General features: G+C 49.5%; 6 protein-coding genes across 6 annotated transcripts; 2 read left to right on the forward strand and 4 right to left on the reverse strand.

The window, feature by feature from the left end:
* The first annotated feature begins 1,749 nt into the window (after positions 1–1,749).
* Positions 1,750–4,702, forward strand: K444DRAFT_358064 (zincin). The gene is made up of 6 exons (XM_024872151.1): positions 1,750–1,966; positions 2,052–2,305; positions 2,358–2,966; positions 3,019–3,300; positions 3,349–3,606; positions 3,654–4,702. The coding sequence occupies exons 1-6, from the start codon at positions 1,888–1,890 to the stop codon at positions 4,446–4,448; spliced, it is 2,277 nt and encodes a 758-aa protein (XP_024738795.1). The 5' UTR covers positions 1,750–1,887; the 3' UTR covers positions 4,449–4,702.
* Positions 4,703–4,860: 158 nt separating this feature from the next.
* On the reverse strand, positions 4,861–5,632 carry K444DRAFT_627938 (uncharacterized protein; the record flags this gene model as incomplete). The annotated part of the gene is made up of 3 exons (XM_024882864.1): positions 4,861–5,126; positions 5,191–5,466; positions 5,521–5,632. 3 exons carry the CDS (start codon positions 5,630–5,632, stop codon positions 4,861–4,863), a joined length of 654 nt encoding a protein of 217 aa, XP_024738796.1.
* Positions 5,633–6,454: 822 nt separating this feature from the next.
* Positions 6,455–7,080, forward strand: K444DRAFT_627939 (uncharacterized protein; the record flags this gene model as incomplete). Its single annotated transcript, XM_024882865.1, has 3 exons — positions 6,455–6,461; positions 6,527–6,582; positions 6,697–7,080. The coding sequence occupies 3 exons, from the start codon at positions 6,455–6,457 to the stop codon at positions 7,078–7,080; spliced, it is 447 nt and encodes a 148-aa protein (XP_024738797.1).
* A 694-nt stretch (positions 7,081–7,774) lies between these two features.
* Positions 7,775–8,701, reverse strand: K444DRAFT_642167 (transcriptional activator of ethanol catabolism AlcS; the record flags this gene model as incomplete). Its single annotated transcript, XM_024884705.1, has 4 exons — positions 7,775–8,220; positions 8,269–8,363; positions 8,419–8,505; positions 8,553–8,701. 4 exons carry the CDS (start codon positions 8,699–8,701, stop codon positions 7,775–7,777), a joined length of 777 nt encoding a protein of 258 aa, XP_024738798.1.
* A 1,200-nt stretch (positions 8,702–9,901) lies between these two features.
* Positions 9,902–11,067, reverse strand: K444DRAFT_662082 (uncharacterized protein; the record flags this gene model as incomplete). Its single annotated transcript, XM_024886654.1, has 1 exon — positions 9,902–11,067. The coding sequence occupies one exon, from the start codon at positions 11,065–11,067 to the stop codon at positions 10,153–10,155; it is 915 nt and encodes a 304-aa protein (XP_024738799.1). The 3' UTR covers positions 9,902–10,152.
* Positions 11,068–12,277: 1,210 nt separating this feature from the next.
* K444DRAFT_558573 (uncharacterized protein) lies at positions 12,278–13,813 on the reverse strand. Its single transcript, XM_024876831.1, has 2 exons — positions 13,416–13,813; positions 12,278–13,368 (listed from the first exon to the last, which is right to left on the reverse strand). The coding sequence occupies exons 1-2, from the start codon at positions 13,543–13,545 to the stop codon at positions 12,743–12,745; spliced, it is 756 nt and encodes a 251-aa protein (XP_024738800.1). The 5' UTR covers positions 13,546–13,813; the 3' UTR covers positions 12,278–12,742.
* Between the last annotated feature and the right edge of the window lie 40 nt (positions 13,814–13,853).

A 13,853-nucleotide genomic window follows, 5' to 3' on the forward strand; every position in this document is an offset into this window, starting at 1 on the left:
GCGGCGCAAACCCCAGATCTTTTCCCAATGCGGATAACAAGGAATTGGTTCACGCAGCGAGTGAAATCGAGATTATCGAGTCCCGCACAACGGTCGTGAAATAGTGGCAGACGGGCAAGGGGCCCAGAACGAGCCAACGCTGGAGCCGTGTGATCTGCGCTGCTCAGCTGAGAACAAGAACAACAGCAATTGCTGTACTGCAACTCCTCGAGCCGCCTCGCCAGCGCCTTGCTCTGGGATCCGAGTGAAGGAAGAATTGGTCGAGGGGGCAGGTGCCTTGGCCCGTGGCGCTTGGGACTCTTCGGCGGGCCGCCGTCCGACATCTGCAGAATGACGCAGGTGGCGTACTTCAATCTCAATCTCACTACTGTATGACGCTGTGTTTCACTTCTGCCCAATCAGGCGTGCTTCATTGCCCCTGGCTGTCAGCCCGTCCGTGACGCGTGAACCGGGGCCCTCACGTGTTACCACACACACAGCACACAGACTGGGCTGGGCACCTCACGGAATCGGTCTACTTGTATCTGTCAAGTTTCCTCTCTCTTCCCCTCTCCTCTCCCCTCCCCACGAGGCAGCATTTCAGCAGGTGGGATCGCCAAAATCGAATCCTTCTTCATCCTTCGTCCCGTTTCTCGGCAGGACCGGCTTTGTGTGACCACACCCATCCATCCTCATCCTCATCCTCCCACCGATTCTCTTACTTTCGTGTGAAGCGGGCCAAACAGATGAGGATGGAGAGGTGCAAGAAAGAGCGTCTGTGGATCTGGCCCACTACTGTTCTCCGAGCACGTTCACGAGCATGGCCCCCGAAAGCAAGCCTCACGCGCTTTGGCAAGAGGTCTGAAGCTTGAGTCGCCCTGTGGATTTCTTCGTGTCCCCCTACTACTGTATCACCACGATAAGCCTCCGTGGGCTCCGATGACTGGATCCATACTCAAGGATGACGATAGCCAACACTTGATATTGGGCAGCGAGGCAAGCAGATCCGGCCAGCTTTATGCCTTCCTCAGTGGCATCAACGTGAAGTAAGATAGAAGAACTACTTGTACTTAGGACCAAGATCCTCAAACGGCAAACCTCGTCTGGGAAATCAATACAATTATCTACCTCAGTTACCAGTGCAACTAACACCTTGCAAGCCTCCTTGAATAATATATACCTAGCCCATTGTACTTGTTTTCTCTGGGGAGTGAAAAGTACTCCACAAGAGTTCGCACGCCCAAGAGGTTTCGCTTGTGAGTGGAAAGATCCTCAAAAGCTTGAATATTCTATCTTTCCTGGAGCGAACTTATCTATGTTCGAAACCTTGTTCGAAACCTAGGAAAGATGAATTATTAAGAGAATTTTAAAGGAGCGACTTTTGGCGTTTTTAACTCGAGAAGTCTACCTTTAAATCGTGGATGCACCGGGCGAGACGATCCCTGAGGGAAGCTGCGGGAGGCTGGGGAAAAGGCGGGGGATGCAGGCACAGCCGCCCCCCAAGAGGTAAGAAGCTTCGCTCGCCCGCCCGCTGCACCGCACGATGCTACCCGCCGTCAACATACAACCTTCTCCACTCCCACTTCTGCTCCTTTTCTTCGCTTTTGGCATCCTGGCTTCCAAACGGCTAGGCAGGGATCGCTCAAAGTCGAAATCGAGGACTCGCTCGAAGACTAGATCAAAGTCCAAGTCCCGCTCGCTTTTGGATCAACGACAACAAAGACCAATCTTCGCTCATTTTGTAATTCCATTGGCTGGTCTCCTCAGCGCATTTACAGCTCGACTGTACGATATGGGAGAGACATCCACATCGCAGGCTCCCGAGGTTGATGAGCGAGCACCACTCCTTGGGGGGTCGGAGAATGGACGCAGCACTGAACCGCAAGCTCCGGTGAAGAGAACAAGGAAATGGGCTGTTCGCAATGCAGTCATCATCTTCGTGAGCCTCTTGGTCCTAGCCGTCATCATCGTTCTTTGCACCTTCTTCGCAAGTAAGTCCCATACAGTGTACTGTCCATAAGGCTCCAATCAATCAGGGTTGCCTCACTGAACAATCATTGACTCGGTCCTAGGCTACCAACCCCAGAAACTCTGCTTGACGCCTGCATGTGTTCATGCATCCTCCGAAATTCTCTACAATCTTTCACCTGAATACAAAAATCTGGATCCCTGCGACGATTTCGAAGAATTGGTCTGCGGTGGGTGGGATGAGCGCCATGATCTTCGTCCAGATCAGGGAGATGCATTCACTGGGACAATTATGAGCGAGAACTCGCAAATGCTTCTTCGGCATATATTAGAAGCACCATATCCAGAAGACTCATATGTTTGTGCCAATCGGCTGGAGGCATATTAATCTAAAGCTGACTGTGCTGCAGCATTCGAGCTTTTCCCCAGCGCAGCTTCTTCAGTCCGTCTCCTCGGTCGACCAGCAGAATTTCGATAAATTGAAGGCTGCTTATGATGCATGCATGGATGAAGCAACCATTAAAAAAGCTGGCATCAAACCCTTATTAGAAGTCGTTCACCAAGTTGCTGAGCTCTTTCCCGTCACGGAATCGGCGTTCCACAAAAGGACTCCCCTGCTGGGAAAGAATAAGGAGGACATACCAGACGTATTATTCTATCTCAAAAAGCTCGGTCTTTCGCCCCTCGTCTCTTTAGGCGCTGGTGCTGATGATAAGGACCCTGACGTGGTTGTTATACAAGCCTCCCCGCCTTGGCGAATTGGGTTGCCTGCGAAGAATTACTACGAGGATACAAATATCTTGAAGGAATATAAGGACACCATAGCGCAAGTCCTTGAGGCCGTTCACCCCGATCACAAGCATGAAAATGCAACCTTACATGCTGAGTGGATGCGATCCAATGGCCACGGCCAGATTGCAGCAAGGGGAAACGCGAAAGATTCTGCGAATGAGGTTGTCGAATTCGAGAGACAATTAGCTGCTGCTTCTCCAAATCCTGAAGATGCTCAGGATGTTACGGTCAGTGGATTGAGATGCAAGTACGGAAAATTTTACTGACGTTTTGGTCCAGAAATACTACAATCCCATGAGTTTGAAGGGTGCAGATTCCCTTACTCCACAGATTCAATTAGCGAACATCATCAAGAAGCTTGCTCCTTCGGACTATACCACTGATCGACTCATTGTTGCTTCGCCTAGTTATATGAAGAACTTAACACAGATCCTCTCTAGCACCTCACGCGAAACATTACAAACGTACTTTATCTGGAAAGTCGTTCAAGCTTTTGCATCGGAGATTGAAGCAGATGAGATTAAGCCTTACACCAGATTTTCCAATAAACTTCAAGGCAAGGTAAGCCGCTTGATCCACGGCGAATCAACTCTCAACTCACAATGGCAGGATCCCGACTCTTCTCCAGAGCGATGGAGAACTTGCGTAAGCCACGTGGACGACGGCCTTGGCTGGATCTTAAGCCGGTTCTTTGTCGAAAAGGCGTTTTCGGAAAAGGCAAAGAATTTTGGTGATCAGATTGTCTCTGACATCAAGGAGATGTTCATCCAGAAGTTGAAAAAGACTACCTGGATGGACAAGAGCGTTGTTGAATTGGCTATCGAGAAAGTCCACAAGATTGTCCAAAAGATTGGATATCCAACTAAGGTAAGGAGCGGGTTCACGTTGCTTTGACCAATACTGACGGCCATCAGAGCCCTGATATCATGGATCCACCCAGCCTGCAGCGTTACTATCAAACTGTCAACATTACTCCCTCGACGTTCTTCCAAAATACGCTCTCAATGAGTCGCTTCTCCGTCTCGCTCCAGTGGTCAAGTCTCGGCAAACCAGTTGACCGCAATGAATGGGGCATGACAGTTCCCACAGTCAATGCCTACTACAACCCTCCAGGAAATGAGATTGTCTTTCCCGCCGGTATCATGCAATTTCCGGTCTTCGATGTCAATGTGCCACAATATCTAAGCTATGGTGCGTTTGGCAGTGTATCCGGCCACGAGCTCTCTCATGCATTCGACTCTACTGGCCGTCATTATGACCAGAATGGCAACTACACTGACTGGTGGACCAACAGCACCGTTGAAGGGTTCAAAGAACGGGCACAGTGTTTTGTAGACCAGTACGCCAAATATACTATCCCAGGACCAGACGACAAGCCACTACACGTCAACGGCAAGCTTACCCTCGGTGAGAATATCGCCGACGCTGGAGGTGTCTCTGCCGCATTTGGGGCTTGGCAGAAACGCAGAGCAGAAACTCCGAACCAGGACCTCCCCGGCCTCGAATACTTTACGCAGGACCAACTTTTCTTCGTCAGTTACGCAAATTGGTGGTGTGGCAAGAGCAGAAAGGAAGCAGCGATAAACCGTATCTACACGGATCCGCATGCTCCGAAATGGGCTAGAATTCTCGGCACGATGGCTAATTCGAGGGATTTCAAGGAGAGCTTTAAGTGTAAGGAGAAGGAGCCTGTTTGCGAGCTCTGGTGAACATAGTTTGAGGGTGAATAAGTATTGGATTGTGGATTTATGGATAGGAAGGATAGCGTTGGATGCATTTGCGTATGGATGGAGGGACAAAATGTATGTTTACGCATCGGGGCTTTGTGGATACATTATCCTTTAGGTGTATTGAAATACTGTTAGTATTAGTTTGCGTAGGCCCTTAGACTGTTGCTACAAATTGCAGACCAAAGCAAGTATAGTTTTGAACCATCAATCTTTATAAATCACCGCATTGACAAGAGTGCACAATGTTTTGATCGGTTCTCGGTTCTTCGGTACTTCACTTCCAGCCGTCTCTTCGATCTAGATACAGACCTCACCACCTCCCTGTCCCACTTCCATCCCAACAGACCTCACTCCACATCCGCTTCTTTTCCTTCGCCCCACCGTCACACCTCTAAGCTTGGAACGACCTCGCCATCTTCGCAGCTGTAGCAGTCGCATTCCCAGCCGCGCTCGCCATCTGTACAGGGACACAGCCGCCGAAGGGCCCAGCGCGCGCGTCGTTGTTGCAGCGCACCATGCAGACGCCTTCCATGGCGCCAACCGTTCCTGTGCAGGTTTGTGTTGCGGCGACTTTTGCTGTGAGCGGGAAATCGGTGGCTCTGGCTCTGCTGTTTGAGTTTGTGCCGGGGACGTTGGTTACGACCTGCATGGCGGTCCCTGGAGGTCACGGGTCAATATGCATTCTTGTGATAGTTATGGACATTGTGTAAGGGAAGCTTACACTGTGTTCCGGCTCCGGTGCTGTCGATCATGCATTCGTATGGCCCGGCACCGTCACCGTTGACTTGATGCAGAGTCATCATCACCATTCCGCCAGCGGAGATTTGAGGCATTTGTCCGCCGTTCGCGGCGAGCATTGCCGGGACCTGGGTTGCTGGGTCGTTGGTCCCACCACCGAGAGTCTCACCGCAGGCATCGGCGGCAGCGTTCCTGAAGCGCGTTGAGTCTTGTTGGAAGGGGTTGCGGGTGGCACCATCACGGGGTGTTGTGTCCTCAACTAGGGTCGGGTTAGTAAAGGAAGTGATTGGGAAGCTCGATGTGGTTGACTTACCACCAAGAGCTTGTCCAGTTCCACCTTGGTCTCCTACGGCCTTAATGATTGCACCGTGACCAGCGGCGAGCTGACTTGCAGCCAGACAAACAAGAACAGACTTGAGAAGCATTATGAATGAGAGTGACTACTGGCCGGCAACAGTCGTATTTGAACAAAAAAGAAATCAAATGCTAGAATTAGAGTAATGATTGAGAGGGAGTTTGATTGTGATGCAGAAACAACAGGATGACTTTGTCAATTTATAGTTAACGTTCATCGAAGCTTTTCCAAGAACGAAAAGCTTCACATGGCTGCCCAGCTTGAGGGAGTAGCATCGAAGATACCAAGAGAGGCTGTGAGTATCACAGGCTCAGCTCCTTCTCCTGAGTTCGACTTGGCCACAGGGCGATCGACGAATCTCCGATCACCACCAAGCATCTTGAGCGGCCTTGGTGTTGATCCGAGGCGCCTTTTCCAACGAGTCCAAGAAATAAGCATCACAAGCATCCTCATATGCCAATGACAAGCTTTGGGTCATCCCAAGGGTCTTGTGCATCGACGAAAATCGAAACAATGACAAGAGAAGTGAAACAAACAGCCACACAAAGCAGACGAGATGCTCTGACGCCCAAGCTTCTTTGCGCGGATCTTGGATTTTCCGGTGCTGATTAGGGATTGCGACTGGTGCCCACCGTGTGGAAGTAGAACATTATGGAAGGCTGAAAACATCTCGATTCAAGGATGTGGATTTTCAAACACTTGATGTTCTCAGGTTCACCAGGTTCAGTGAAGACTCGAAAATCGAATGAGGTTGAGCGAGCACAGACTGCCGAAAAAGAAGCCACACACGTGACGCGCTAAGGGGCTAGCGAGGCACACAGAGAAATTAACGAAAAGAAATCCCGTCAACTCCACAGCGACAACTGAACAATCGACACCAACGACAGTCGCCATGAAGTGTGAGTGTGGCCCTTGGAAATGCCAAAGCGCAATTGTTCGGAGGTACTGACTTGATATCTTATAGTCCTCAAGGTCGGCCGTGTTGCCATCATCACCCGAGGCAGATATGCCGGAAAGAAGGTAAATTCTCACCCTCCACGATTGCGCTGGACAAACGAATGGACACTTGGAATAGAACCCGGAAACACTCTCGGTTGGATTGAATGGTCGGGATGCTGATAGAAACCCGTGCAGGTCGTGATCATCCAACCCCAAGACACCGGAAACAAGTCGCACCCATACCCTCACGCACTGGTCGCCGGTATCGAGCGCTACCCATCCCAGATCACTCGCCGTATGTCAAAGACCCGACAAGCCAAGCGAAGCAAGGTCAAGCCGTTCATCAAGGTCATCAACTACAACCACTTGATGCCCACACGTTACACGCTCGAGCTGGAGGGGCTGAAGGGTGTTGTTACGGCCGATACTTTCAAGGAGGTTTCTCAACGAGAGGATGCGAAGAAGACTGTCAAGAAGGCGTTGGAGGAGAGATACACGTCGGGAAAGAACAGATGGTTCTTCACTCCTCTGAGTACGCTTTGGGATTCGAGCCGGCTGCAAGAGGTTTTGCTAACATGAACGCTAGGGTTTTGAACGATTCTTCTCTGTCATCGGGTCTGGACGGGGTGTTATATCATGGCATTAGTCGAATAAACGAGCTAAAGAATGCTGCATTTCACCGCTGGCGCTTTCCACGAATCTTGTGCAGCAAAGAGCGTACAGGGAAAATGGAAAATTCATGAATCATATCCGGATGCATCAAGATATTTGTGATACTTACCTGGGAGCTCCTGTGCGTATGGTCGAGCCAGAAAGGTAGCTGACAAGAATAGATTTGCAGTGTGATATTTTTCAGTTGAGTGGGTACTGCTGACGAACAGCAACTACGTTTCTGGATTCGCAGTGTTGTTGAGAATTATATCAGCAAGGCTGCAGCCCGCACAGTTGGCAACGGAAGAAACATCCGACCCTTTTGTCCGAGTGGAATCACGGGATGTGCTTCTGTCCAGCACAATTAAGCATGTAAGAGTGAGGAAGCTAGCGGATTATTACACACTTAGGTTGATCTTCAAGTTCCAAGTAGTTTGGCAGCAAGTTCTCCCACTTTCAGCGTTCTCAATTTCATTCTCCGGAGGTCCAATGTGCTACAGCGCCAGTCTCTCATGCCAAACGCCAGCCAACTTTCAACTTCAACACCCATTCGACAGTCACTCAACAGCAAGATCACAACAACAAGCCGTCCTCCCTCACCATACTCCCCATACCCGATCCCCTAAACCTCCTTCATCTGACTCCGTCCCTTAACAACCGTACTCAAATCTCCCACCGGCAGTTGCCCAAGGAACGGCAGATCCAAAGTAGCAAACATAATAACCGCCAATAAATACCACCCAAACATTGCTGCCGCAAAGAACGCACCACCCGTCCCCTTCAGCAATATCGCTCCAATAGCCATCCCTTGCGCCGTTGTCCAGAACGCACCAGCAGCCAGGCAGAAACCGAGCGTTGCTGCGATGAAGATCAATACGAAAACGATGTTGGTGCGCAGCGAGCAGATCAGAAAGACGAAGGAGAGCACGCCCATGAAGAGCACATAAAAGCCGAAAGAGGAGGCGAAGGCGGGCGTTTGCTGTTGGGAGCCGTCGGTGGTGTAGGATGATACGGCTGCGTAGAAGGGTTGGAATGTTGAGCCGAATGTTAGGAAGTGTGCTCCGTATCCTGTTGCACCGTCAATACCGTGTTTTGGAGAAGGAAAGGGGGAGGTACCAAAGAAGACTACGGTGGGAAAGGTGTTGCCTAGGAAGAACTCGAGGATCGCTGCGATGATGAGTAGCATGCCGCCGAAGAAGTAGTTTACTCCTCTAGGAATGAAATATCAGCAATCATTCCTGGTAGAGAGTAGACAGGGTTACATACATCGTTGCACTCAAACCGGTTGCGCCTCTCCAGCCCATCAGTTCGGCGGATAGTGGTGACACAGCGATGACGAAGCCGGCGAGTCCTCTGCAATATCTCAGTGTCTATCCAAATGAGACGGAAGAGAAACGAACACAGGTGTAGGATTTCCAAACGTCTTTCTCAAGTCTCCCGCTACTGCGTTCTTGGGCGAGAGGTACAGTTTCTCGAAGACCTCGGGGGAAATGCTCAAGGATTCCGTGTGTTCGAGGCGCTCCTGGGAGCTAGAGCTTCCGGGATTCATCTTGAATTCTTCACCTAGAAGACTCGTGTAAAGGGACAATTATGTTTGGAGTGTTTCCTCACTTATTAATACAGTATATATGATGAAGAGCTCGAGCAGGAATTCGCGTTTGATATTCCCAGTCTGGGGAAGAAGCACTCTTTGAATGTCCCCCGTGCCAGGGAGCTATGATCCATCCATCCCTTTATAGCTAGCAGATCAGTAACTTCACGTAGGCAAATCGGCAAAGATTTCCCTGTCCACACCTCCTAACCTTAACCCCCTCAATACCCAGCCCGGATGCCATCTCGGTAGTCATCTGCCAAGTGCACAAGCTCTCTCCCCTCAATCAAACATACCCGAAGAGGCTTCGGTGACATGGAGACCGAGTTTTAGTGATGTTGGAAGGGGTTGGGATCCGGTCCTAGGTCAAGCGAATCTGGGGATGCGGGGGTCGTGGAGTACTTACCCGTTTGTACCTTCCACAAGTTACCACTGGGGTTCGTGAAAGCGATCTGGCCAACCTAGCGACTTGGCCAAGTATTTTACATAGTAAATTTGTATAGGAGGTACTTCTGACTGGCTAGTCCGTGCATGAAGCTTAGCGAGGAGTACTAATTTGGTGGTGGCCAAGTCGCTAGTATGGCCAGATCGTTTTCACGAACCACCAGTGGTAACTTGGAGAAAGTACGAATGAGTAGGGAGAGACTGTGTGTGCTATCCGTGTTGGTATGCGGAAACGGACCGCAAGGAAGCTATTTTTCGGTAAAAGGGGGAGGGCATGACTCGTGCTTGCTTGGAAGCTCGCCAAATAGAATTAGAACATCGAGATTGAGAAAAACTACAATGAGCTAGAAGAAATGGAACATTCGGATTCGAGCAAGTTTGAGCAATGATCCAGAAGAGATGGAACATTGAGCTACCAAGGACGTGTCAGTCAGCCAGAAGAGCTGAAACGGTGAGATTTTAAAGATAGAAAGAAATCATTGCACGAGATGGCGTTTCATGAACTCCATTGCGCCAATTCATCTATGTACAATGGCCTGAAAGTCATTAGGAAAGTTGCGCCGCAGAATGACCTCGCGGGTGTTAGCAGAACGGTGCTCTCTTTCATGCACCACCCCGTCCAACGCAACGCTGAATCAATTTTTAATTGCTCCTTCACGTCCTCGCCACCCCTTTTGATATCCACCGAGAGTAATCACCGAAACAAGTTGTCCTCCAGATCTAAGTGTTCCATTATGTTGGGAACAATTGGTGTAAATGTTCCATGCTGCATCGGTCCTTTATGATAAGACAGAAAAAAGACTTGGAAAAGGAACGCACTCCAAATTCAGGTCAATGAAAGGAATTCTAGAGGCCGAACGCAGTCATCTGCTCAGTGATTAGACTGTAGCGAGCGCAGATACATCGCTCTGAAGTGTCCCCACCCCTCAAAAACCCACGCCGATGAGGAACCATTGCAATACTGTTCACTGGGGTTTTGCCGGTCGAAGTTTGGCCGTCGTCAAATTCTTGGTGGTTTTCTTTGGTCTTGCAGTAACCCGTTTCTTCGGAATCTTGTCAACAGGAAGCCCGTCACCAGCATAATCGTGCTTGGGAGTCTTCGTGATGGATAGTATGATGAAACTCGGCAAGACCCAATCTGGGTGTTTGTCTTTGTACTTTTTAAACGCCTCAATATCATTTCCCTCTCCCTTGGGGTTTGTGAAGAAATCGTCGAACATGGCGCTCATCTTGTCTCTCACTCCCTTGCTGCCCCATCTTCCACCGCCTCTGCCATTCTTCCCGATAGGCTGTGGTCTGGACAGCGAGTAATATTCTGGATATTTCTCGTCTTCAAATTTGCTATTATCCAGCATGATGATAATTTTCTTTATGCTGGGTAGATCTACCACAAGTCGATAGAAGTTGGTAAACTTGCTCGGCATTCCGGGAATTGGTCTAAGCCGATCCAGGACGCATGCGGGGAAAGCTATGTATTTGATGTTTTTATCTGCGCCACCAATTTTCTTCTTGGACAGCCGTCTCATATAGCTGAGAAAGTTCACGACGGCAGGAATGTTGACGAAGTACAGCGTATCGATGTCGAAGTTGGCCCAAATAGACTTCGGAGAACTGGGAATGGAGGTCTTGCGGTCAAGAATCTGGAGGTGGGACTTGATAAAGCAGTATTTGCGTTTGGCCTCCTTGCGAGACTCTTTGCAAATATGGAGAACCTGAGGAACAGCCCCTGCTGCAAGAATATAGACCTGGACAATATCTCTTTCAGTAACATCGTTGTCCCATTTGGCCCGGATGACTCGGGGTACCATCATCAAGTTCCAGATACGAAGTCGAAGCTCAATTGGGAGCTTGCGGAAGCAATGAAAAGCCTTGGGTGCCATTTTCTGTGAGAGGCTGAGACGATTGGGAAGGATGGAAAATTAATGGAAGGAGTGATTGCTAGTACCTGTAATCTTTTGTACTCAGAGAGCAGAGGCTGAATGTTCCAAGTAGAAGATGGCTTCAAAGTTATGCGCTCGCTGTTGGAGGATAGAAGACTCGGGCGGGTATTGTGATGCTAAAGACCGTCGCAGATGCTCCCTGAGACAGACAGTCAGATGAGAAGGTGAAGAGGGCAACTGCACCTAGATGCGTACCTTTGCTAATTTTAGACGCAGGGTACGGCTCAGAAAGTTGGCAGAGTCAGGTTTGATCTGAATGTGAAACTTTGTTGCGTCTACCACTTCGTATTCTTCAGAAAGTTGGCAGGTGAGAATGACGCAAGTTGCCTGAACCCGGCTGCAAGGACCGAATGTCGTGTTTGAGAGAAACTGCGTTGCCACGTCAAGTCTCGAAACCAGTGTTCTCGAATAAATTGTTGGAAGCGGTCTCAAAGAAGAGCGGTGATCGCAAAGTATGGTGATTTGAAAGCGCAAGATGCTCACAGTCAGTTTGTGGTCGGAGAAGAATAGACACAAAGGTATGTGTAGTTGTGGCTGATAAGAAAGAAGAGGCTGAGAACCAAGGATTCGGAGTCGATGTAGAGGGAAGAGGAGGTGGTGTGTAGGACCTCGTCTGGGAACATTAGATGTGAAGGTATGTTTGCTTGGATCCGATATCGAGGAAGAGTCTTGGAAATGAACGGCAGATAGTCGTACTATTGGAGGGAGATATGAGGTTGATATCCAGGTTGGAGTTGATGGAGAGCGGAGGGTAAGTTGCTTTAGGGCTGATGTCGAAGATAATGTCGAAGACCAAATAAGCAAATACTAGTAGAAGAAAGAGGCACTTCTGGCCAGGTGATCGAGGCTTGAAGGTATGCTTGTGGGTCTTGTATCGTGATGAGGCAACGTTCAAGTAGAAAGGCGATGTCAACAAAGGAAGTGGAAGGTTGATCAAGGCAAATGTGGTGTCGTGGGAAACTGTCTCATGTAGAAAACGATGCGATGTGGACGGGGTAAGGTAAGGGTTTGCACGTGATGTACTCGGGAATGAGGTTATTGTTGTGAAGAGGATATGTTCAGGAGGCGGGGTGCAGATAAAAATAAGCGAGTGGATCAATGCAGATAATCGTTCACTTGATGAGGTGAATCCTGCTTGAGCTGAAGTAGACGGTGATGAAGCAAATCATTTCTTCGAATAGTCTGTCGAAATTGGAAGAGAAAGAAATGAAGCCCAGCCCAAAGATTTGTGCAAAGGTGAACATGTAGGGTTGTGACTGTTCGCTCCTTCCAAGAATCCGGTCCTTGCTGTACAAATCCAGCACAAACCACTTGGTGAGCCAAAGCAGCAACACTTAGGATATTGGAGCCTTGATAATTGTGAAGGGGGGCTTCAATGATTAATAAAGCTTTGATTTCTTCAATTAACTCCCACGCCGTGCATATGACAATCTGAACAGTGCCTCATTTTCTTTCAACCCCATTATCATATCTCTTAATGTCCTGAATGCTCCAAAAAGCCTACGCCGCTTTGTGTACGTGCTATGCCTCGGGGTTGTATTTCTGGTCATCCTTGATCCGAGGATGTGCCCCTATTGCTTCCTTCTAGAAGCATCACCTTACTTTACCAGGCCACTTACTGGCCAAAAGCACCGCTGGCCTTAGGCCCCAGGCCAAGCTTCTGCTTCTTGATCCTTGGAAATACGCCAATGAGCACAAGGGCCGCCGAGATCAGTACAGCCCAGAGCTTGATATCCAGAGTCTGTTTGTTGAAATCCGTTTGCGTGGCTGCTGCAACGGTAGCCAGAAGGAAGGTCAGGACAACGTATCCGCTGATCCGGTGCCACTTGTAAATTGACTTGGCCCTTTCCAAGCTGCCATACAATTGAGGGGTAAAGTACTGGGTAAAACCGACCAATGTCTGGATTCCCAGGAGGATGTAGGTGGTAAGGCCAAGGATGGCATGGGGAGATTCGAAATGAGTGCCATTGTGGTTGAACTTGTTCACTTCAATAACGATCAGGCCTGCCACGAGGAAGTCAAGTCCAAAGTTGTTTAGCCACGCGTGAGCAATTGTTCCTTGTCGTTTCTGCCCTGCGGTGTGCGTAGGTTGGAGGACGAGAATCGACTGTGTGAGAACCAGAATACCAGCGGAGTTGAGGAGAGGATGTGCGGAGAAGAGCATGAGAGGGCTGAGGAAGATGCTGGCCCAGACGGAGGCTGTGAGGAGAACAATGCCGGCTTGGGCAATGACTGCGGTGCCTGGAGAAGAATTAGTCGAAACTCTATAGCTTCCCGATAGATCTGACCAATAATGAGGTTGACATAGAGCGGCCTTCCTTCCTGTTGCGAGGCATCACCAGCTTGACCAAGGAGAGGTTCGTCTTCTCCCAGCCCTTCCTGGGCAACAACATCTGGAATTCCAGCAGCAGAAGCCATAATTGATGCGAGGGCGTAGCTGCTTTTAATGGTTGGTGTTTGCAACTGCTCGTGTGTTGGAGATTGGGGAATCTTAGCAGGGGAACAGATGTTAAATAGGAGGATCAGGTGAAGGTGGTACGTTGTTGCGCACTCCGATTCACCAGTATTCTGAACGCACCCCCGCAAAATTGCACCAGGCAAGCTTCGGCCAATCACAGTGCCGGCATGGTAAGCTGGCCAGCAACCCCACCGATTGCGCAATGCAGAGCAGTGCAACTGGAATAATCACTTTCACGAGGTGAGTGGTGCCTTATTCAGAGCCGATC

Source organism: Hyaloscypha bicolor, assembly GCF_002865645.1.
Source record: "Hyaloscypha bicolor E unplaced genomic scaffold K444scaffold_55, whole genome shotgun sequence".
In the NCBI taxonomy this organism is placed as follows: domain Eukaryota; kingdom Fungi; phylum Ascomycota; class Leotiomycetes; order Helotiales; family Hyaloscyphaceae; genus Hyaloscypha; species Hyaloscypha bicolor.